General features: G+C 44.2%; 2 protein-coding genes across 4 annotated transcripts in view; one reads left to right on the forward strand and one right to left on the reverse strand.

Moving 5' to 3' along the window:
* LOC137420607 (gamma-aminobutyric acid receptor subunit beta-2) overlaps window positions 1-22220 on the forward strand; it is a 120228-nt gene extending 98008 nt beyond the window's left edge. For both annotated transcript variants that reach the window (XM_068105814.2, XM_068105815.2), the window contains 4 exons: window positions 3113-3247; window positions 3433-3585; window positions 3766-4001; window positions 19988-22220. In XM_068105814.2, the coding sequence (XP_067961915.2) occupies window positions 3113-3247; window positions 3433-3585; window positions 3766-4001; window positions 19988-20506 (1043 nt within the window). In that variant the 3' untranslated portion in view covers window positions 20507-22220. The remainder of the gene's footprint in view (window positions 1-3112; window positions 3248-3432; window positions 3586-3765; window positions 4002-19987) is intronic.
* A 1041-nt stretch (window positions 22221-23261) lies between these two features.
* COMMD8 (COMM domain containing 8) overlaps window positions 23262-23653 on the reverse strand; it is a 34211-nt gene continuing 33819 nt past the window's right edge. For both annotated transcript variants that reach the window (XM_068105809.2, XM_068105807.2), the window contains one exon: window positions 23262-23516. In XM_068105809.2, the coding sequence (XP_067961910.2) occupies window positions 23496-23516 (21 nt within the window). In that variant the 3' untranslated portion in view covers window positions 23262-23495. The remainder of the gene's footprint in view (window positions 23517-23653) is intronic.

The raw sequence follows: 23653 nt of genomic DNA on the forward strand, positions 1-23653 counted from the left end.
CTAACTGCTAGGAAAGCAAAGGCAAACCACCCAGTATCACCCTTGCCAAGCATCCAATGATAGTTTCCCTTTTGGGTGCAGAGAAAGACAGTTTGATTAGAAAACGGACACGTTACGCTTCACGCACAATGGGCGCCAGTTTGTTGGATATAAAATGGCTTCTAATTGCAAGTCGTCACAACTCGTATATAGTATAGAGACTCTAGTTCCGCTTGTAGGAGAATACATTCGTTTCCAATATAATTATGTTTTCTCGTTGACTTAAATGGACAAAAAAAGGAAGTTATTCGTTGGACGGAATAACTTGTGGTTATATGATTTAAAAAAAAATTCTGGTGGGTATGCAAACCAGCAATACTTAGATTATACACCTCCTATGAAGCTTAATGGTTCCACTGACGCAAGGCATTGGTAGAACATCCCTCTGTACACCTCACATATACATAAAAATATAGTGCAAGCAAAAGTAAGGAGTTCCAGGTTCCGTTTTTGAGGGAAAATCCTTTCAAATGGAGTGCGGAATCTTTATGGAGTTTCCTAAAAATATACTTTGATTGTGTATTAATAACTCAATGTTAAGACTGCAAAGGTTTGTCAATGAAGTAACATGGTGGAAAGGTAATTAGACGTTGACAGAATTGACAGGAATGTTTTTTTTCTTCTTCTTCCGGTACGGTAGCGAACCAGCCACGCTGAGATTATACACCACCTGGGAAATTTCATGCTTTCACTCACACAAGGCAGATATTACATATTACAACACATTACACGCAGATATTACAAGAGCAGATATAAAGTAGATATTACAAGGCACAAGGTGGATCAGATCATTATTTTATTCGCCTCACATATTAATGAAAATATAGTGGAAGCATTAGTAATGGAGTCAGTTTCCATTTGTAAGATAATTGGTTGATCAATTCACCCCCTCCCCCCCCCCCCCCTTAAGATTTTTCTTTAAAAGCACAAGTCATTAACTGTTAAGACTGATAAGGTTTCTCAGGAAACGTAATGATACATCGACAGAAATGACTGGACAGGTTGAGATTGGTTGTTGTTTTTTGACAGAAAAGTTTTTGTTTTTTTTAACTTCTGGTACTTATCTGAACCAACGACTGAGTGTATACACCACATGTGCAACAAAAATGTAAATAACTTGGAATTGTAGGAATTTTGATACTTATAAACCACCTCCTGCACTGCATGGACCCAAGAGTTCTTAAATGATGTATCATTCAGCATTGTACGTGCTGTGGTTACCACGTTTACCCCGATCAGACGCAATCAGGCAACTTGTGCAAATATATATATATATATATATATATATATATATATATATATATATATATATATATATATATATATATATGCTGCAGATTATAGGATGCTACGGCCAGAAGCTACTGAAAGCTGAAGTTTAATTGGTCAATACATTCCTCCAAGTCAGCGATTGTCAGTCACACGACAGGATGACAGGATGATGCACGATCATCACTGACGCACCTCAAAAACTAGGTGGCGAGGTTCGTCAACCACCACGCATTACACGGTTATCAAAAGCTTGTCGATTAAGCCGTCGCCGACAATTTTGTTGCGTTGCGTCACCCAGCTTGCGGTGGCCATAATACAAGGCCTCACCTTCAAGATATAATAAATCCTGTTAAATCAACAAAAATTAACCGCTGATATTTAATGTGGAGCCAAAACTATTCCCATTACATTGTTGGCCTTTTACCATCTATATAATAATAGCGTAAGGACTCGACTTTGTTATCCCTTTTACGCCGCACCCAGTGACCCGATGCCCACGGCACTAATGGATTTACGATCTACGAACCGCGCTCTTTGTTTATCACGTACAGCCATACTCGAAAAATCTGAATTAGCCGACGTTGGGGCCCAAAAGCATCCGATTAACTGCCGATACGACGCCATCTTACGACGCCATCGTATTGTCGTCTGCTGGGCGAAGGCGACAGCAAGCCCTCCACTGAGTGGACAATCCAGAGCATGCATTTGTGCTGGTGTCGTCGATCGCGGTGTACGCTAACCTCATCAGGTGGGTTTACCATAATTTCTTCCAACCGCGTTCTTTGTTTATCACATACAGCCATACTCGAAAAATCTGAATTTGTCAACTTTGGGGCCCAAAAGCATCCGATTAACTGCGGATACGACGCCATCGCCGAGTTACGAAAAGTAGGCGTAGGCCTAGGCCCTACCTATCCAGTTGTTGTGTTTCCGTTGTGGCCATGATCTCAACAAATGGCGTAGGCCATGTGGCGTAGGGTAGGTCATGATCAGCCCCCCCCCCCCCCCTTTCGTTTCACCAACTCCTGCATCTGCCACCGTTCATGATTATCAAAGTAGGCTTTACCCTGTTCACCATAAGGTAGAAATCAGTGAGTTGTATACGAAGAGATAAAAGGATGGCATTGACTTCGAGACGGTACGTGATAGTTGGCTGCGGCTGGCTGATTCCTATTACGAATCCATTCATTTTTCAAAAGTATATCGTAGCGAATCCATTCATTTTTCAAAAGTATATCGTAGCGTTGTCATTTACGTAGATTGCAATAAATACGTTGTTCATATACGCACTCTTCATTCTCATCTTTCTTCCTAACTCTTACTCGGACAAGCAAATCCCCTATGCCATCCATAATGGTACACTCTATCCATACACCACATCCTCCCTTCCGTGGATGTTCCACAGGTTTCGGCTAGTTAGCAATATCAGTATAATCATAAGAGCCACCTTTAGAGGCCATTTTTCCCCGCAGAGCAGGGGTTGGCCTTTTCCGGGCACTGTGTTTTCCTTTTTGAAGCAATGTTTTATGGCCGGATACCCTTACTGCCACCAACCCTGTTAGTTGCCTTTTGCGACACACAGGGAATTACCAGTTATCGGGTACTCAATTTGCCGACCTCGGAAGGATGACGGGCTGAGTCAACCCCCTTGGCGTTAATTCAGCGATCGACCGGGATTTGAACCCATGATCCTCGGATCCCAAGCCGGCACCCTAACCGCTAAGCCAACACCAGGCAGTATAATCATACGGAGGATTTAAAATTCTGGCTTTTCGTCCATTCCTTCCCCTCTCTCTTACAGATGGATATACAACAGATGACATTCGGTTCTATTGGCAAAAAGAAAAGGCCCTTGAGGGAGTCAATGAGGTGGAGCTGCCACAGTTCACCATCGTCGACTGCAACCTGGTGTCTCGGGATGTTGTATTTGCTACTGGTGAGCGATGATGCAACAGTCGCAAAATTATAAGAGGATGCAACAGGATGAAAAATATTATTTCAAGCAATTTCACATCTCATCCTTGAACTCAAACAAGACCACTTAAAGCTCTTGGCAAAGTTTTGGTTCCAGTCTCAACTTAACCCCTTCCTCAATGTTGCCTTTTCTCTTTGCATCACCAGGCTCGTATCCTCGCCTGTCCTTGAGCTTCCGGCTCAAACGTAACCTTGGGTACTTCATCCTTCAGACGTACATGCCAACCATACTAATCACCATCCTCTCCTGGGTCTCTTTTTGGATCAACTACGATGCCTCTGCTGCCCGTGTAGCCCTAGGTAACGATGCCACGACGTATATTAAAGCAATAGCTTTTTCCCCGATTATATCGATGAAAACCAAAAAAGGTATGGTGGACGTGCACTTCCGGTAAAAGAGTAAATTCCAACATCAGTATTTTAAGAAGAAATAACACCTCATTCTAACACCATTTCCAATCCTGATTTCTGCACCCACAGGCATAACAACGGTGCTGACCATGACTACTATCAGCACACACCTGCGTGAAACCCTGCCCAAGATCCCATACGTGAAGGCAATCGACATCTACCTGATGGGCTGTTTCTTCTTCGTGTTCCTCGCGCTCCTCGAGTACGCCGCCGTCAATTACTTGTTTTTTGGACGTGGGCCACAGCGCGCCAAGAAGGAGGCCGAGAGGGCCGCGGCGGCCAGGCAGACCGCAGAAGGGGCCAAGGTGGGGAGGGAAGGGTCGGTATTACGGTGAGAGCAAGAAGGGCAAAACCAGTGATGGAAATATTAGTCACTTCAAGTTTTGGGGACATTTTGACGTACGTGACGTGACATGACATGCACAACAAAATTCAAAATGGCGTTTCATGGTTCAAATTAAACTACTTCCTTCATTCTACTTCGAATGAATGCAAGTGCGCTTCATCGCCTCATATGTCCAGTTATGGGGGAAGAGGGTGGAGAAGGGAGGTTAACGAAAAGTTAGTTGTACACCGCTCCTTTCTAATTCCATCTCCAGGCGGTGCATGACGTCATCACCAGGCACCGAAGGGGGCGTGGCAATAACACGCCGAAAGGGAGTACTCAGTTTTCACTGCGGTCGCTTTTCTTTTTTTTCTCTTTTTTTTTTCCTTGTTTTGAGCTACGAAACTGAAGTTTGGCCACAACTTTCCTTTTCATCTGCACATACCTCAAGCACCTTTTGAGCTCAGAGGCTGATAAATTGGACACAACAATGAAGAAGTGATTTGGCTATAAAGGATATTTTTTTAAATTCAACTAATCGATTAATTATTTAATTATTTAATTTAATTAACTAATTGTTATTCAAAAGGTTACAAATTCAGATGAAACACTGGTGGTTAATGTATTCTATTAGCCAATAGATTAAGAAATTAATTATTTTACGATTATCATTTATTTATTTTCATTATTAATCACTTATTTATTTTCTCTCATCTGGGAAATATCTCAGGTACGTTTTGAGCTTGGAAGCTGATATTTGGACATGACAGTGACCAAGTGATTTGGCTATAAAGGATATTTTTGATTTATTGATTAATCAATTAATTATTTATTGATCAATCAATTAATTATTTAATTTTTTTATTAATGACATTCAATTAATTTTGAAAAAGTTACAGCTTCAGATGAAGCACTGGTGGTTTAGGTATGCTATTAGCCAATATTGATTAAGAAAATATTTTATGATTATTTATTGATTTTAATTATGCAATTAATCAATCAATTATTGTGCACCTCTCCCTCCCAATACCATCTCCATGTGCTGCACGGCAGCATCGCCGGTTGCCGAAGGCACCCCGACAATGCTGCCCACTCGAGGATATGCTATTTATTTGCAATTTAAAGAAGTAGCTTTCCAGCTGCCATCTTCAATCTAGAAACATGTCCATTATTTATGGTCAACAGCATGCTGAGCTTTGACTTTATCTTGCACTAAAAGCCAAGAAAACCTCAAGGTGTGTTTAGGAGTGTGTGTTTGCGTATATGTGTACATATGAGGTCACGTGCACATATATTTGTGTATGCGTGTGTGCAAGTTGCTGTTGTTGGCTGCTATATCTCCACATGTGGGTGGGTTTCATGTGGTGGATACTTTGAGACCTAGTTAGTCTCCGTTCCATCTCGTGTGTGTATGTATATATATATATATATATATATATATATATATATATATATATATATATATATATATGTGTGTGTGTGTGTGTGTGTGTGTGTGCGTGTGTGCGTGTGTATACACACGAGTCATTAAACCACAAAGTGAACCACTGCTCGTTTTGAACTATGCCAGTTGGGTTATTTATTTTATTTATTCATACACAACCTGTGGCTCTTTCGCTGCGTCATTTTCTGGGGCGTAGCTGTGTCACTGATGCAGTGCCCCCTTAACAGCTAGCCGGTACACAGTTTGCCGAGCTCGGAAGGATGGCAGTCGAACCACCTCGTGTTAATTCAACGGTACAATCGGGGCTTGAACTCAAGACCCTAGGATCTTAAGCCAGCCACCTTAACTGTTAAGCCAATACCAGGTTTCCAGTTGGGTTAAATAACATTGAAAATGGGAAGTTACCATTATGGTTAACAAAAAAAAACAGAAAAAGGAAAAGTCAAATGTTTCCTTTGGCACCACAAATTAAAGAAAAAACCATGCTGCGTGAACCCTGTGCAAGGTGCTGACTTGGATGAAGGTGTTTTTGTTTTTTTGTTTTTTTTATGTATACAGGTTCGAGGCTCCTGAAAGAGCTAACATTTATCACACAAAAAAAATCAAACAGACACATAAAACATATAATAAGGAGAGCGGTAGACAAGATAAGGAGAGAAGGGGAAGAACACAAACACAACATTTGAGAGCAGGGACATCGAGAGAACTGTGGGAGGGAGAGGGCTTGGGGGGAGGTGGGAGAGGTATAAAACATATGGACACTGCAAGGACTTCCAGGAAAGAAGTTGGAATTTCAAAAAAGTGTATCTGGGGAGAATTAGCGGGGGTAGAAAAGATCAAGGTTTTGGATGGGGGAAGATAAGAGATGGTGGTGAACAGCTGTTTTAAAGACCTGGAGGGAGGAGTGGGATTGAAGGGAGTGGGGGAGTTTGTTCCAGAGGCGGGAGAAAGCGGAATGAAAGAGCGAAGGTGAGCAGAGAGTCTTGATTTTGGCAGTTTAACCACGAGAGGGTTGCTGGCAGATCTTGTGCGACCTGTAGGAATATTTGGGGGACAGAGCCCAGAGAGCTGGGGGAGCAAGGCCGGAGAGGAGTCGATAGAAGACAGAAAGACCACCAACCTGCCTGCGGTGAGTGAGTGAGAGGCCCTTGGAGTTAGCTTCATCGCGGTAGATTCCAATGATTCTGAAAGCTTTGGTTTCAACAGCGTGAAGCCGAGCTAGGTGTGAGGCAGGAGCACCGGCCCAGAGGGGAGAACAGTATTCCATTGAGCTGCGGATGAAAGCCTTGTATGTGGTGAGAGGCTCAGGTGTGCCAAGGAAGGACTTTGCATGATGGAGGATGCCCACTGCCCAGTCAAAGACTGGCTTTGGAGGCCAGATGGGAAATGTGGTTTTCCCAGGAAAGATCATGGCTCTTGGAGAGGATTGTTCAGAAAGTAGATGGGAGGGTTGTCCAGTCGGTCTTTTCGGAGAGACATAGTAAAGAGTGTGAGATTTGTCTGGATTGAAAGACATGTTCCACTTGTTTGACCAGTCTGTGATTTTGTCCAGGTCTTCAGAGTGAGGAGGCTGCAGACTGCCGATCTGAGGGATGAGGAATGGAGCGGCAGAGAGTGGAGTCATCAGCAAAGAGATAGAGATGATTTTCAAGAAAGTCAGAGAGATCATTGATGAAGACCAGAAAAAGCACAGGGCCCAGAACACTGCCTTGGGGAACTCCAGCCTGAACAGGAAGGGGAGATGAGAGAAACCCATTCAGGGCCACACATTGACTACGACTAGAGAGGAAGTCCGCAAGCCATGCGTGGAGATTTCCCTGGATACCATGGGAGGAGAGTTTGGTGAGCAGAGCGGGGTGCCAGACCGTATCGAAGACACGTGATATGTCAAGGGAGACAGCTCTAATTTCCTGTTTGCCATTGAGGACCCCCATCCATTGTTGAGACAGCAGAAGCAGCATGTCCAGAGTCGAGTGACCTGGCCTGAATCCAAATTTATGATCAGAGATCAAGCCATTGGAGAAGAGGAAGTATTTGATATCTGAAGCAATGATGGATTCCATGATTTTGCTGATAATTGGGAGAAGGCTGATTGGTCTGTAGTTGCAAGGATCTGTTTTTGCACCTTTGTTGTGCAAAGCGGTAATATTGGCTGATTTCCAAGCTGATGGCAGATGACCTTGAGCAAAACAGGGTGAAGAGAACAGAGAGAGGGAGTGAGAGCGGCAGAGCAGGATTTTAGGACCCGTGAGCTGATGCCGCCTGGTCCAGTTGCAGAATCAGAGTCGAGGATTGACAGAAACTTCTCCACCTTGTCAGGAGAAAAGGACACAGAGTCCAGGAGCAGCTGGTTACGACTGGGTGCGGTGGGTACAGAGAGGGATGGGTTTGGGACACAAGATTTAGAGGCAAACACAGAGTTGAGGCATTCAACTTTTTCACGTGCAGAGTCAGCTGTGTAACCGTTTGAGGTAAGGGAGTGGATGGAGGGGGAACAAACACCAGAAACAGATTTGACCAGATGCCACCAGGATTTGGAAGAGGGAGACAGGTTTGAGAGTTCAGTCTTGAGAGGAGAGAGATGTTGTTTCCTGGCTCTCCTGAGGGTGGACACACACTTGTTTCGGGCTTTGTGAAAGGAAATGAGATTTCCTTCCGTTGGATTTGCTTTCCAGGAGGCGAAGGCAAGTTGTTTAGCGGGAGACCCACAGTTTTAATAATGAAAGGGAGATAAAACGACAGAAAGGCGATGTTAAGGGGGAAGGCATAAACAATGCAAGACGATCTCCTGTCATGAACAGTAGGATTCAACACACCTCAGTGCTCATCAGGTTCACTCAGTGATGCCAAGAGGGAAAGAGCGACTTTCAATGACACTCTACAATCTCGATGTGTGTGTACGTGAAGCCTCATGGTCATTCACTCGACATTTTACTTGCATGATGGTGTGAGTCGTGGGTTTTGACTAAATCTCTCCCCTTCGTCATGCGATGGTTTTGTAGTCCAATCCGGGACCCACAGATTCTACCACAAACAACGCAGGTGGAAGCTGGTCCTTGTGGATATGGATGTCGGCAGGTTTATCTTTCTTGTCTCCCCTGTCTCTCGATAGCAAGTCTCCCACATGCAAATTGGTCCAGGCCTTTGCGGCAAATATTACGCCAAGCCGACCAGAGGTTCCCTGGTGCTAACTGTGATGGCACAAGATTCCAGTGTAGACTATGGGACTTCATTATGGTGCTTTCTTTGTCCACCACGTGACCGTTTACCAAATTTAAGTTGTCCATAGAAAAGCGCTCTTGGGATTCTATGGTCTTCCATGTGTGTGACGTGTCCTGACCAGCGAAGTTGGGCTAGCATCGGGAAATACTCAATTCCTTGGATGTGATAACGGGCTCGCATGGAGGTGTTAGGTATTCCGTCTCGCCAGGTGATGCCAAGAATCTTGCGAAGGCATCGCATATGGAATTGATCCAGGCATTTGATATGGCGACGATAGTGTATCCAAGATTCACAAGAGAACTGTCGACAAGACAATAGCACAACAGACACTGATCTTTGTGTCCAGGCGAATGCGACATTCATGCCAAAGGCGATGTGTCAATCTTCCAAAGGAAAAGATTCAAAAGGAATGTTTTACCGAGTCTTGATGTTACTTCGCCATCAATCATTGCATTTTGAGAGAGGACAACTCCAAGGTAGCAGAACTTATCTACAACTTTGAGTGGCGTGTCAGATGGCAATGGATGGGACGGTATAAAGTGCCTATAGAAAGTCTACACCCCTTTTCAAAAATTTCACCTTTGGTGCCTTATAGCCCAGAATTAAATTGCATTAAATTATTTACACATCATAATCCACAATTTGCAAGTGAAAAAAAAATTACACATATCAGAAAATTAATTAAAAATACAAAACTAGAATATCTTGGGAGGAATGCATATACAGTGGGTGTGTGTGTGTATATATATGTATAATGTATATATATGTATATATATGTATATATATATATATATATATATATATATATATTGTTACGGAACCCAACGTCGGCCTCTTACCCCTTATCGAGGGGGGATTAATCCCCTCGTCTTATGACTGACCGACGTGGTCCCGGGGGTATGACGCCACGCCCGGTCGGCGCTGGGTAGGGTATTAGGCCCAACCGTCCTATGACCTAATTACCAGCGCCTCCCGGCACGCAAGGAAATATTCCCGCTCATGGCCGCAGCGTAATGGATTGTTTGCGCCGAGCGAAGCGAACTGTGGCGTGAGCCGTTTATCACAACGAAACCCGATTCCTGTGCGTCGGCCGAATCACGCCACGTACACTCAATTTGGAAACCTCTAAAGCGACCGAACGAGCATGAAGAAGAAGAAGAAGAAGAAGGCAAAGTAGGGAATAACAGGGTTTATTATTAATTAGATACAAATCATCAAAAGAACCAAGGAGGAGGAAGGATAAGAAAATAACTGGACAGAAAGAAGCAAGGAGACACAGTGCAAATATTAACTGAACTATACAAGCTTACTTAGTAAACCCCAAGACAACATGAAAGACGGACAAACGGGCAGACTCACACGATGGGAAAATTGCAGATGGGATTGAATGCCGGCAGGACGGGGCACGGTCCAGAGAGGTTGCTTTGAGAAGGTGTCGGGGCCGGTGGCGTGATGCTGGTTTCTCCCGCGCCGATTCCGCAGTCAGCAGGGCCCAAGACGACACGAGGCGGCGCAAGCTCCAGATAAAGGGGGCAGCACGGTGAGGCAGTCCACGCACGTAACCATTCGTGTCCGCATCTCCCGTGTGGGGGCGTCGTCGCGGGTTTTATGCCACGCCTTCCCAAGCCATACCCACCGAGCCTGTCGTTGGTCGTTCGGGGGTCCACCCTTGATGACGAGGTGCGGGCTACGCCCGTAAGGTGGCTCCTCCCCCTTCTTCTCCGAGATTACCTCGTGGCTAATGGAGGGCGAATGCAGCAAACCCAGCAAACCTGGCACTTTTAAGATGCCATGGGGGGCATCGGAGGGACCTATCTTATTTAATTGATGCAACGCAATGAATTAGTGGACCACAGAGCCTTCTACTGACATATATTAAGGACATAACTACCGAGGGGAAATCTATGATTTGCTACGTGTGTGCGATGGATTAACTAAGGGCGACCTTTGACCTTGATACTACAGAGGGTGATATTTACAACAAGTTTTACATCAAATTACACACACAATTCCCAAATCCTCAACAATATATATATATATATATATTAGCTTGGCTCGGCTCTCTGCGCTCGCCTCACCACGCGTCGTTACTGAGGAACGGGCTTATTTTAGCTGAGGATAATGAGGACCTGAGTTGCTGTGTTGTCATGATTTTCACCAATCATAATACAAACAATTATTTTGCACAAATGTATTTGTTGTGTTTGTGATATTACATTTTTATAGGCAATTGAGGTTGAAGATTTAGGTTGAATGTTTTTTTTTTTTCAAGAAAGAACCCCTCAGCACATACATAGGGGAGGGGTAGGTGCAGACTGGAAGTTTGGGACGATTACACCTCACCACCACGTAATTCAAAACACCTCACCACCACGTAATTTAAAACACCTCACCACGTAATTAAAGACACCTCACCACCAAGTAATTTAAAACACCTCACAGCCATAAAACACGTAATAAAAACACCTCACAGCCATAAAACACGTAATAAAAACACCTCACAGCCACGAAATTAAAAACACCTCACAGCCATAAAACACGTAATAAAAACACCTCACAGCCATAAAACACATAATAAAAACACCTCACCAACACGAAATTCAAAACACCTCACAGCCATAAAACACATAATAAAAACACCTCACCAACACGAAATTAAAAACCTCACAGCCATAAAACATGTAATAAAAACACGTCACAGCCATACAACACATAATAAAAACACCTCACAGCCATCAAACACGTAATAAAAACACCTCACAGCCATAAAACACGCAATAAAAACACCTCACCACCACAAAATTGAAAACACCTCACAGCCATAAAACACGTAATAAAAACACCTCACAGCCATAAAACACGTAATAAAAACACCTCACAGCCATAAAACATGTAATAAAAACACCTCACCACCACGAAATTAAAAACACCTCAAAGCCATAAAACACGTAATAAAAACACCTCACCACCACAAAATTGAAAACACCTCACAGCCATAAAACACGTAATAAAAACACCTCACCACCACGAAATTAAAAACACCTCAAAGCCATAAAACACGCAATAAAAACACCTCACCACCACAAAATTGAAAACACCTCACAGCCATAAAACACGCAATAAAAACACCTCACCACCACAAAATTGAAAACACCTCACAGCCATAAAACACGTAATAAAAATACCTCACCACCACGAAATTAAAAACACCTCACAGCCATAAAACACGTAATAAAAACACCTCAGCCACGAAACTAAAAACACCTCACCACCAAGTAATTCAAAACACCTCACCACGACATCATTTAAAAACACCTCACCACCACATAATTCAAAATACCTCACCACCACGTGATTCAAAACCGCTACAACGTTATTAAAAACACTTCACAACCACGGAAACTAAAGTTTGAGGGAGTCGTTAAGTGACAACACAGACACTGCCCAGATGTGTAGATATATAGATAAATGACTGTACCCGAGTTGCCGTCTTGTCATGGTTTATACCAATCATAATTCAAACAATCATAATGCACAAATGTATTTGTAATATACGTGATATCACATTTTATAAACAATTGAAGTTGAAAAATAAAAATTTCCCCCAAAAAATCCCCCCCCCCCCCAAATTTTTTTTTTTCTGAAAAAGTTTCTACCATCTGAAAAAAAACAGGATAAATTAAAAATGTTATTTTTTGAGCAACCTCTAAATAAGTTCCAATTGACCTCATATTTGGTTCATATGATCTTTATAAACATAGGAATAAGGGCAGTCTTGTGGAGCATGGGTCTTTTATAGTATTAAATATTACATATATCTGTGGACCACCCTAAAATATATATATATATACACAACTCCATGGTAAGATCTCCAACCTTTAATTGAACAAACAATGACAACGTTTCGATTAACAACATGTGACAAAGCCACACGCCTCCGTTAATCTTCCTCAAGAGTGATAAAATCATCTCAACATCCCCTTATATGCAAAGTGGGCGGGGTATATGCAAAGTGGGGTGGGCAAAGCTGGACAGCCAATTAAACCGTATCACACCGCTCTCGTGAACGGAGACGTTACTGACCAAATTCAAAAATCAACCGCACATTAACGGTTCAAAATAATCCTGTAAGCAATGCTGGATTATAACTCAAGTGTTTAGAAAATCAGGAACAATCATTACATTTAATTAAAAGTTAAACTTGTAAACAATTAAATTGTAAATTAAATTAAAACTGTAAATATATTAAAGCAAAAATTTTTAAGATAAAATAAAATTGCCATAATATCAAGATCATCACATGTGGCCCTATGCGGTAAAGGGGAATGCGGGAAGGTGGGTTATAGGGGGGGATAAAATGGGGGGGGGGGAGGGAAACTAGAGGGGGGCGGAAGCGGAGGGGGGGTTTGGGAGAAGGGTGGTTTGGAGGGAGCGGGATGGGGCAAATTGTCCGAATAAAAACCTTGTGTAACATATTATGTGGACTCGTTGTTCAAAGTACGGAATGCCTGCTTCGTTTACACAAGAGTGGGTCAAAAGCTACCGGTAAGTCAACTACCTCTTGTGTGATCGAGGTAACAGTTTCTTCTGTGTGCCAAGCCTCCAAAACACGTCTTCTGTTTCTGTTAGGTGTGGAACCCAAAATATTAACCCTATCCCATAAAGGTGTGTGGCTTTCCTTAAGGCCGAGTTTGGCAATAGCAGATCTGCTGGGATATGAATATGAATGATCGTTTTAAGGCCATTTTCCCCGATAGAGCGGGGGTTAGCCTTGTGGGCCTCATGACAATCATGGTTCCCTGTTTGAGGCAATGTTTTTATGGCCGGATGCCCTTCCTGACGCCAACTCTTGGTCACCTCTTACGATACGCAGGGATACGGTGTACCTATTCTAAACCGGGGTACACACCAGGATCATTCATCCCAGCAAGCTGGTACTCAATTTGCCGACCTTGGAAGGATGACAGGCTGAGTCAACCTCCCTGGTGTTAATTTAGCGATCAACCGGGATTCGAACCCAGGATCCTCGGATCCCAAGCCGGCACCCTAACCGCTAAGCCAACAACAACCAACAACCGCTAAGCTAAAATGAATTAAGCCAACACCAGCCAACACCGCTGGGATAATTTCATTCAAATGCTTTTTGGTGTTCAGCAATACGTTGACCTAAGGTCCTCCCGGTTTCACCCACATACTCAGCTCCACAACCACAGGGCACTACGTATACCACTCCTGACCTATCCTTACTCGGAAGCTTGTCCTTGACCCTCATAAGGGCTTGGCGAAGGGTGAAAACCGGTGTGAAACTCACCCTCACTCCTGCCGATTTCAAAATTCTGCCGACCCTCTGTGAAACCCCCGGTACAAAAGGCAGAACACACAAACCCTTTGGTTGTTCTCGTGGTCTCAGCCTGTTGTGTGGGGAAGTCCTTATCGTTTTCCTGTTGGGTAGCAAACTGTCAGGATAGCCATTTGCCCTTAACACATTTTGAAGATGGTCCACCTCACTCATCTTGTTTTCAAAGGTAGATGGTAAATCACGTGCTCTTTTTGAGAGGGTGTGCACCACCGATCTTTTGTGTTCCATTGGATGGCAAGAATTGAAATCAAGGTAGCGATCAGTGTGTGTAGGTTTTCTGTACACCGTTACCTTTAAGGCTCCTTTGGGATCCCTTGCTACGAGTGTATCCAGGAAGGGAAGGGCTCTATTTTTCTCCTCTTCAATGGTGAAATTAATGGAGGAAAAAGTTTTATTTATGGTCTCATGTATGATGCCCACCTCATCAGAATGACAGATGACAAATGTGTCATCCACATACCGGAACCAAACACGTGGTTGCACTAACAGGGCTGGAATGGTGCGTTCCTCCAAATCCTCCATCACCATGTTGGCAATCACAGCCGATACCGGGGAACCCATGGCGGTGCCATAAACCTGCTTGTAATATACCTCATTAAATACAAAGTAGGTGGAAGAGAGGCAGGTAGAAAGCATGTCACAGACGTCCATCGGGCTTAAAGCTCCCGCAGTCTCTTTCCATCGATCATCTTCCATCAAACGCCGGTCTGCCACCTCAATCGCCAGGGCTATGGGCACGTTGGTAAATAAAGACACAACATCAAACGAAACCATGGTCTCGTGTGCCTCGATGGTGAGCTGCTTCTCTCTTTCAGCAAATGCTGTGCTATTGTGTACGGTTCGCTCTGTCGTCCCCACAAAATGCTTCAAAATGTTTGCTAAAAACTTGGATAGCGCATATGATGGACCATTAATACGGGAAACGATTAACCGTAGCGGAAATCCCTCTTTGTGCGCTTCCGGTAGCCCGTATGCCCTGGGAGCCACTCCCTTACTGCTGTACAGACGTTTGTACGCCGCAGCTGATAGTCTTCCAGTCGCTTTTTATCTGGCAAGCATTGAGTTTAACCTTCGTTCCTCCTTCTTCGTTGGATCTGCGGTTAACCGTTCATAAGTACTTTGGTCCGCCAACATATCCTGCATTTTGTTCGTGTACACAAGGCGATCCATGAGCACCGTTGCCCGTCCCTTGTCCGCTGGTAAGAACACCACATCGTCCATGTTGCGTAACTCGCGTAAAGCTTGTTGTTCTTGTATGCAGGCAACAGGATGGAGGTTTATTCTTTTGCGCATTTCAAACTGCCACCATCGCCTCGCTAAACGGTATGACCATGTGCAACGGTTGGCTCGTACTATTGCGCCAAGACTACCTGGCGAGTTATGGGATCGAGTACAACGGAGAGCTCACACTTTCGCGGAGCACACTCGGACATCGGTGGGGAAACGGCATCAACGAAAGTCCACAGCATTGGTCGATGAAACCACACATCGCATGACTCCCGTCGTTGACGTGAACATTCTTCGGAACCGGTGGGTGGTTAACCGGTCGAGTACGCAGCTCTCGGAGGCACAAACCAGCTTGTTGCAGAAGGGCCTTAATTTTGCCATCACTCCCCGATTTGTTCCGAAAGACACCATTGTATCACGGGTGGAATCTGCGATGATGAATCTTGATAACGCCACCAAGAACGAAATCAGATCACGTGTGGCTGCTGTTTTACTTCGCCCTCCGCAATTTTCACGCAACATTTTCAATTTGGACCCGAAAGAACAACAAGCTTTACGCGAGTTACGCAACATGGACGATGTGGTGTTCTTACCAGCGGACAAAGGACGGGCAACGGTGCTCATGGATCGCCTTGTGTACACGAACAAAATGCAGGATATGTTGGCTGACCAAGGTACTTATGAACGGTTAACCGCAGATCCAACGAAGAAGGAGGAACGAAGGTTAAACTCAATGCTTTCCAGATTAAAAGCGACTGGGAGATTATCACCTGCGGCGTACAAACGTCTGTACAGCAGTAAGGGAGTGGTTCCCAGGGCCTACGGGCTACCGAAAGTGCACAAAGAGGGATTTCCGCTCCGGTTCATCGTTTCCTGTATTAATGGTCCATCGTATGCTCTATCCAAGTTTTTGGCAAACATTTTGAAGCATTTTGTGGGGACGACAGAGCGAACCGTGCACAATAGCACAGCATTTGCTGAAAGAGTGAAGCAGCTCACCATCGAGGCACACGAGACCATGGTTTTGTTTGATGTTGTGTCTTTATTTACCAACGTGCCCATAGCCCTGGCGATTGAGGTGGCAGACCGGCGTTTGATGGAGGATGATCGATGGAAAGAGACTGCGGGAGCTTTAAGCCCGATGGACGTCTGCGACATGCTTTCTACCTGCCTCTCTTCCACCTACTTTGTATTTAATGAGGTATATTACAAGCAGGTTTATGGCACCGCTATGGGTTCCGCTGTATCGGCTGTGATTGCCAACATGGTGATGGAGGATTTGGAGGAACGCACCATTCCAGCCCTGTTAGTGCAACCACGTGTTTGGTTCTGGTACGTGGATGACACATTTGTCATCTGTCATTCTGATGAGGTGGGCATCATACATGAGACCATAAATAAAACTTTTTCCTCCATTAATTTCACCATTGAAGAAGAGAAAAATGGAGCCCTTCCCTTCCTGGATACACTCGTAGCAAGGGATCCCAAAGGAGCCTTAAAGGTAACGGTGTACAGAAAACCTACACACACTGATCGCTACCTTGATTTCAAGTCTTGCCATCCAATGGAACACAAAAGATCGGTGGTGCACACCCTCTCAAAAAGAGCACGTGATTTACCATCTACCTTTGAAGACAAGATGAGAGGTGGACCATCTTCAAAATGTGTTAAGGGCAAATGGCTATCCTGACAGCTTGCTACCCAACAGGAAAACGATAAGGGCTTCCCCACACAACAGGCTGAGACCGCGAGAACAACTAAAGGGTTTGTGTGTTCTGCCTTTTGTACCGGGGGTTTCACAGAGGGTCGGCAGAATTTTGAAATCGGCAGGAGTGAGGGTGAGTTTCACACCGGTTTTCACCCTTCGCCAAGCTCTTATGAGGGTCAAGGACAAGCTTCCGAGGAAGGATAGGTCAGGGGTGGTATACGTGGTGCCCTGTGGTTGTGGAGCTGAGTATGTGGGTGAAACCGGGAGGACCTTAGGTCAACGTATTGCTGAACACCAAAAAGCATTTGAATGTAATTATCCTAGCAGATCTGCTATTGCCAAACACGGCCTTAAGGAAGGCCACACACCTTTATGGGATAGGGTTGATATTTTGGGTTCCACACCCAACAGAAACAGAAGACGTGTTTTGGAGGCTTGGCACACGGAAGAAACTGTTACCTCGATCACACAAGAGGTAGTTGACTTACCGGTCGCGTTTGACCCACTCTTGTGTAAACGAAGCAGGCATTCCGTACTTTGAACGAGTCCACATAATATGTTACACAAGGTTTTTATTCGGACAATTTGCCCCATCCCGCTCCCTCCAAACCACCCTTCTCCCAAACCCCCCCTCCGCTTCCGCCCCCCTCTAGTTTCCCTCCCCCCCCCCATAACCCCCCTTCCCGCATTCCCCTTTACCGCATAGGGCCACATGTGATGATCTTGATATTATGGCAATTTTATTTTATCTTAAAAATTTTTGCTTTAATATATTTTTACAGTTTTAATTTAATTTACAATTTAATTGTTTACAAGTTTAACTTTTAATTGAATGTAATGATTGTTCCTGATTTTCTAAACATTTGAGTTATAATCCAGCATTGCTTACAGGATTATTTTAAGCCGTTAATATGCGGTTGATTTTTTTTTAATTTGGTCGGTAACGTCTGCGTTCACGAGAGAGAGCGGTGTGATATGGTTTCATTGGCTGTCCAGCTTTGCCCACCCCACTTTGCATATACCCCGCCCACTTTGCATATAAGGCGATGTTGAGATGATTTTATCACTCTTGAGGAAGATTAACGGAGGCGTGTGGCTTTGTCACATGTTGTTAATCGAAACGTTGTCATTGTTTGTTCAATTAAAGGTTGGAGATCTTACCATGGAGTCATTTGGATTTACTCCCAACCACAAATATTTGCTTATATATATATATACTAATGCTATCTGTGTCCCACTCTGTGAAACACTCCTCGGAGAGAAAATTACTAAGTAAAAGTTGCTTAAAAATCAATCGAAACCAACCCCAACCGACAAGGAAATTACAATTTTTTCAATCAGACATAAAAATAAATGTAAACATGGGCGTTGTGTATGGGCAACAGACCGCTACCTCAATCACCACCGAATTTTTGTTCTTTGCAGTTAATGTATAACCACCATTTTTGAGAACTTTCAACCATTTTTTCACATCATGGTAATTTTATCATGGGCTTCTGCGAGTTTTTCCATAATTCTCTTATTATTCCCCCACGTTTTGAAAAAAAAAATAAAAAGTGGGGGGTGGCATATTGTAATCAGCACTGTCTGTCCGTCAAGCTATCTCCAAAACCGTTGAGCAGAAATTCACCACAATTGGTGGTTATAATCACCACATGGTATGAAGGTGCAAGAGCAGTGTCAATTTGGCCACAAACCCCCTGGGACGGGGTCAAATGGTCACAACCCAAAAAATGCAATTACGGGCACATTTTTAAATGAAACTTTGTAAATGCAATTAACATTGGGAGATGCATAAAATATATATATAACGATTGTTTTGGATTTGACCCCTGGTTCATGCCCCAAGGGGTGGGGACATAGGGACAAAGGGTTCAAAATGAGGAATTTTTTAAGGTAAATCCTGGTGGAATTTCTCGAAAGATTATTATCGATAATCCTGGTGGAACGTTATGCCATCTTTCAACTTTGCTTTAGGTGAGAAGTGTGGGAATATGCGATGGCATGCCATCGACTTTGCGTTAGTCAACCCAGCCCCCTGTTTGTCTGTCTGTGAACAGCATATCTAAAAATGTTGTGGACAGATTCGGACGAAACTTGGACAGGTTGGGTGTTTGACAAGGAAGAAATGATTAGATTTTGGTGACAATCCGGATCCGGCTAAGATAATTTAAGCAATTCCTAACCATTGATAGGGCCAAAAACGATGATATGTAGCACGATATCTCAAACAGTATGGGACAGATTTGGATGAAGCTTGGTTATCGAAACTTAGTTAATGATGAAACTAGTTAGTTCGGTAGGTGACAAGAACAGGCTGATGAGATTGTCGTTCAGGTCTACATGCAGATCCGGCCTATCAGTGGGATACCAAAGGTATGTGCTCTACCAAGAGCCAATCGTAGTTATGTCAACTGGTGGAGAGAATAACCACGCGTATTCATCGCCAGGTATTGGTGGTAAGGCCGCTTTACAGTCTCAGGAGAATCAGGCTCGCCCTTTCGAATGTTTGACAGAGAATTATCACTTTTATGTGCTTTTGCCGCCGGCTGTTCAATTGGCTGATGTCCGCTAGCCTCGGAAGTGAATCGTATCTAAAATGTTCTTCACCATTGCTTCAACTGGTTCCAAGGAGTAGCTGTGAAGTAAGAATGGTAACGGAGATAGGTTGGTTAGCTGTCAAATGGGCCGAGCAAGAAATACAATTCACTTTCTTACAAGAGAATGTCCCCCGAAATGTACCAATGTTTGCTGAAGCAGTTATTTTGTATGTATAGAATGTGTAGATAAGTACAACATGGTGGAGAATCACTTGTCAAATGGTACAAAGAGGGACGTAACAACGCTTTAGCCACTAGGCTGACAAATGATTTCACTGTTGCTAAGAATAAATTTTAATTGTTATAAGAACTTAACTTTAACAAAAAAAAAGAAAGAAAAAAAAGAGAAAAACTGAAAGAAAAAGGCAACACCAATCATATGTCGTGTTTACTTTCCACACTATAGGGCGATTCCCACAGCACCATCTTGCTAACCAACCTGGACGTCCAAAACGAGGCTTGCTCTCCTCCAGATACTGCCACCAACTTTGATCGGCAAGGTCCTGCGGGCCAGGAAGGTCGTGCTCCTACACTCGGTCTCGGAGGATACCCGGGCGATTCCCGTACCCCTGGATTTCCACCTCCAAGCTTGGTTTACGGCGGGATCTCCTCGTACGACCACACGAGCTTTGTGCGTGCCACGGTCGGGACGGGCACCTTCAGACGTCCACCTTCAGAAGCCGCAGGCACGGGCGCCGGTCTGAGCACCATGGAACGCCGGGCGTGCGGCAGCAGAGCCGGGGGCCAAGGCGTTTCCGCTAATGTGGGTCGCAAAGGCCGCCTGCCACCTCGGCGCAAGTCCCAATTGCGAATCCGCATCCCAGACCTGAGTGATGTCAACGTCATTGACAAATGGTCACGCATCATCTTCCCGGTCACTTTCCTCTTTTTCAATCTCGTTTACTGGCTCTACTACGTGCATTGACTTCTCATTGGGGACGGGAAGGGGGACTTTCGGGGTTTCCACCTCAAGCCATCCCCCTTTCCCATTACTCTCACTTCTTTCACTAGTCTCTCTCGCCAGGAGTTAACATTCCCTCTGCTACAAACTTTTCTGCTAAATCCTGAAACAGTCGAGAGGTTTTTTTTGCTTTTGCTTCCTGTTCCTTTTTTTTTCTCCCGGTGATAATTATGCCTTTGCTATCAAAGTTTAAAACTTCATGCAATGGTTATTCCCCTGGGTTCCCATCTCATATACTTTAAAAAGTCTAACCCGTCAACTCATCAAACTCTGCTGCCTCCACAGGACTGCTGCCATAGAACTATACCACGAGGATCTTTGTGGACTGCTTTTACTCTTCTCAAAACCCACCCTAAGCGCAAAGAAATTCACTTTATACCAACATATTAAATGCTCTCATATGTCTCATGTCCGAGCAATTCAAACCACGTACCCATACATCCAAGCGGCAGGATACCTGTGTACCTTGCGAATGAATGACACGCTGCCATACTGAAAATCCTCAATGTGCTTCAGAGTGCAAGAGCTGTATCCTAATATGAACAACAGATTTGTTTGCTTTTGTGTGTACAGAAAGACAAGAAAAACAAAAGAAAGAAAGATATTTGATATCATTCGAATCGTCAGCCATATTGGGGTTGTCGCGTTTGCATTTCCGATGTGTACCGGCAGTCGCTCACATTATCAATCCGGGTTTAACGAGCCGACGGCGAATGATTCCTGGTTGGTCGGTGGACCTTTCGCTCGTCTTTCGTGAGAGTTTACGCTTCTCGCCGAACGTGACCAAAACGCCATCTCAGACGTCGGCAGTCCGGAGCAATGAGAGCATGTACCGGACGGTAGTTGCCGACGGTCACACCTCTTCGGATGAAATTGCTGAATGCATCACCACAACAGGCCGGTGGATGTTCCAAACATTTTATAACGACTACTCATTTTATATTACACAATCTGCATCCCTCCATAGTTTCCTTGTGCCATCTCGCTGTGCTTTACGAGGTACCTTTCCCATTACGAAGATGTCGCATTGGAACTCTATCTGTCTGTCTCTCTCCTTTTTAGTGGTCGTAGAGCAAGCAGCTCATCCTCATTTCTGCTTTACAACAACCTCCCTCCTCTTTATAATCTTCCTGAACAACATTTATTTTAGCTACAGCCTTAAGTCGACTCTTCCTCATATAGGTACCCAGCTGAGCAAGGAGCATCCCTGTGTTTATTCATTTTTCCAAGTTAAGTCTTATACTCTGAAAGCTGCCGGTTCCATCGTAGAGTCTCACACAACCCACGGGAAACCAGTCATAGACTCGGCACTTTACATCAATAGGCTTGTATATAGTTTAGTACCAAACTGACTCCATCGGTCTACATGAGCAATGCAGGATTGCCTAATTGCTGAAGGTCACATATTATTATAATTATTATTATAACTTTATAAATGAGGAAACGGAGCAGTAGGGTTTTGATTGTCTGGAGATTAAATATTTTCATTAACGATGAAGGGAGACCACCCCTGGGAGAGGGATGGTGATAGCTGTGCCAAGCTGGACCAGGGTCTAACTCTACCAAGCAATGTTTTCCTTTTTTTTTCCTCCCAACGCCACGTTGGGCAGCAGTGGCCTGTACTGAAAACTTTACGAGAAAAAAAATAAATTAATAAACGTCCAGGCAGAATCTTTAACTTGCGGTGTGTGCAGTCTCTTTTTATGAACAAACGCACTCCACATGCAAACCATTCACAACGAATCAAAAGGCAGCTTGTGTGTTACTACCACACGGCCATACAGCGTATATAATCTACATTCTACCTCATCGTGACCACAGGCCAAGGGGCATCTATTTAAAATACACGTACAGGAGCCATAAATTGAGGATTAAAATTAATGAAAGGAAGAGAAGATGACAGGCTAGAGGACAAAAGGGGATTGTGGAGATGGAAAGACAAGGAGGAAACGAGAAATCTTTCAGAATCATTGGAATCTCCTGCGATGACGCTATCTCCGAGGGCCTTTCACTTACTCACCGCAGGCAGGTTGGTGGTCTTTCAGTCTTCTACCGACTCCTCTCCGGCCTTGCTCCCCCAGCTCTCTCTGGGCTCTGTCCCCCAAATATTCCTGCAGGTCGCACAAGATCTGCCTGCAACCCTCTGATGGTTAAACTGCCAAAATCAAGACTCTGCTCACCTTCACTCCTTCATTCCTCTTTTCTCCCACCTCTGGAACAAACTCCCTCACTCTCTTCAATCCCACTCCTCCCTCCAGGTCTTTAAAACGGCTGTTCACCACCATCTCTTATCTTCCCCAATCCAAAACCTTGATCTTTTCTACCCCCGCTAATTTCACCCCAAATCCACTTTTTTGAGGTGCCGACTTATTTCCTGGAAGTCCTTGGTGTCCTTGTGTTTTAGACCTATCCTGCCTCCCCCCAGGCCCTCTCCCTCCCACAAATCTCCCGATGTCCCTGCTCTCAAATGTTGTGTTTGTGTGCTCCCTCCCCATCTTGTCGACCGCTCCCCTTTTTATATACTTTGTTTGCTTGTTTGATTTGTTTGTTTGATAAATGTTAGCTCTTTCACGAGCCTCGACCTCTGTATACAAAAGAAACAAAAACCAAAACAAAAAAAAGAGGCATTTGGACGTGAAGAGGCCATTGGAAGAATTGCATAGTTTGTGTATGTAATACTTAGATGGCCCCCAAAAAAAGAAACCGCTGTGAGAAGATATTCAGGTATTTTTTTTTAATGAGTTTGGGGGCGTGGCAAAGACATATTTTCAAAGGTTATCTTTTGTGGACTGAAGCTGTAAATTCTCCTTCGTACCCAACACCGGCAGCGCACGCTTGAAGCCACAACTGTCAGACACGAACAAGCCCACGACCGGTGTGCGCCGACTGATCATGTGCCAGACCAGCGAGCTGTGTGCCAATTTCCTGCATCTAATGATGTGTGAGGCCTGTGTCATTTCGTTTGTTGAACGACCTGGAGGGATGGCAAGGGGAAAGGGGTGAAATGATATTTCATTTAAAAAAAAGGATGATATGCACAAAGGTCTTTGGTCAAGGACAATAGAAACAGAAATAAAAACGAATTCCAGATAGATGGAGAAGAAGACAAAG

This window comes from Myxine glutinosa, chromosome 2, assembly GCF_964187855.1.
Source record: "Myxine glutinosa chromosome 2, kmMyxGlut1.1, whole genome shotgun sequence".
NCBI lineage: Eukaryota > Metazoa > Chordata > Myxini > Myxiniformes > Myxinidae > Myxine > Myxine glutinosa.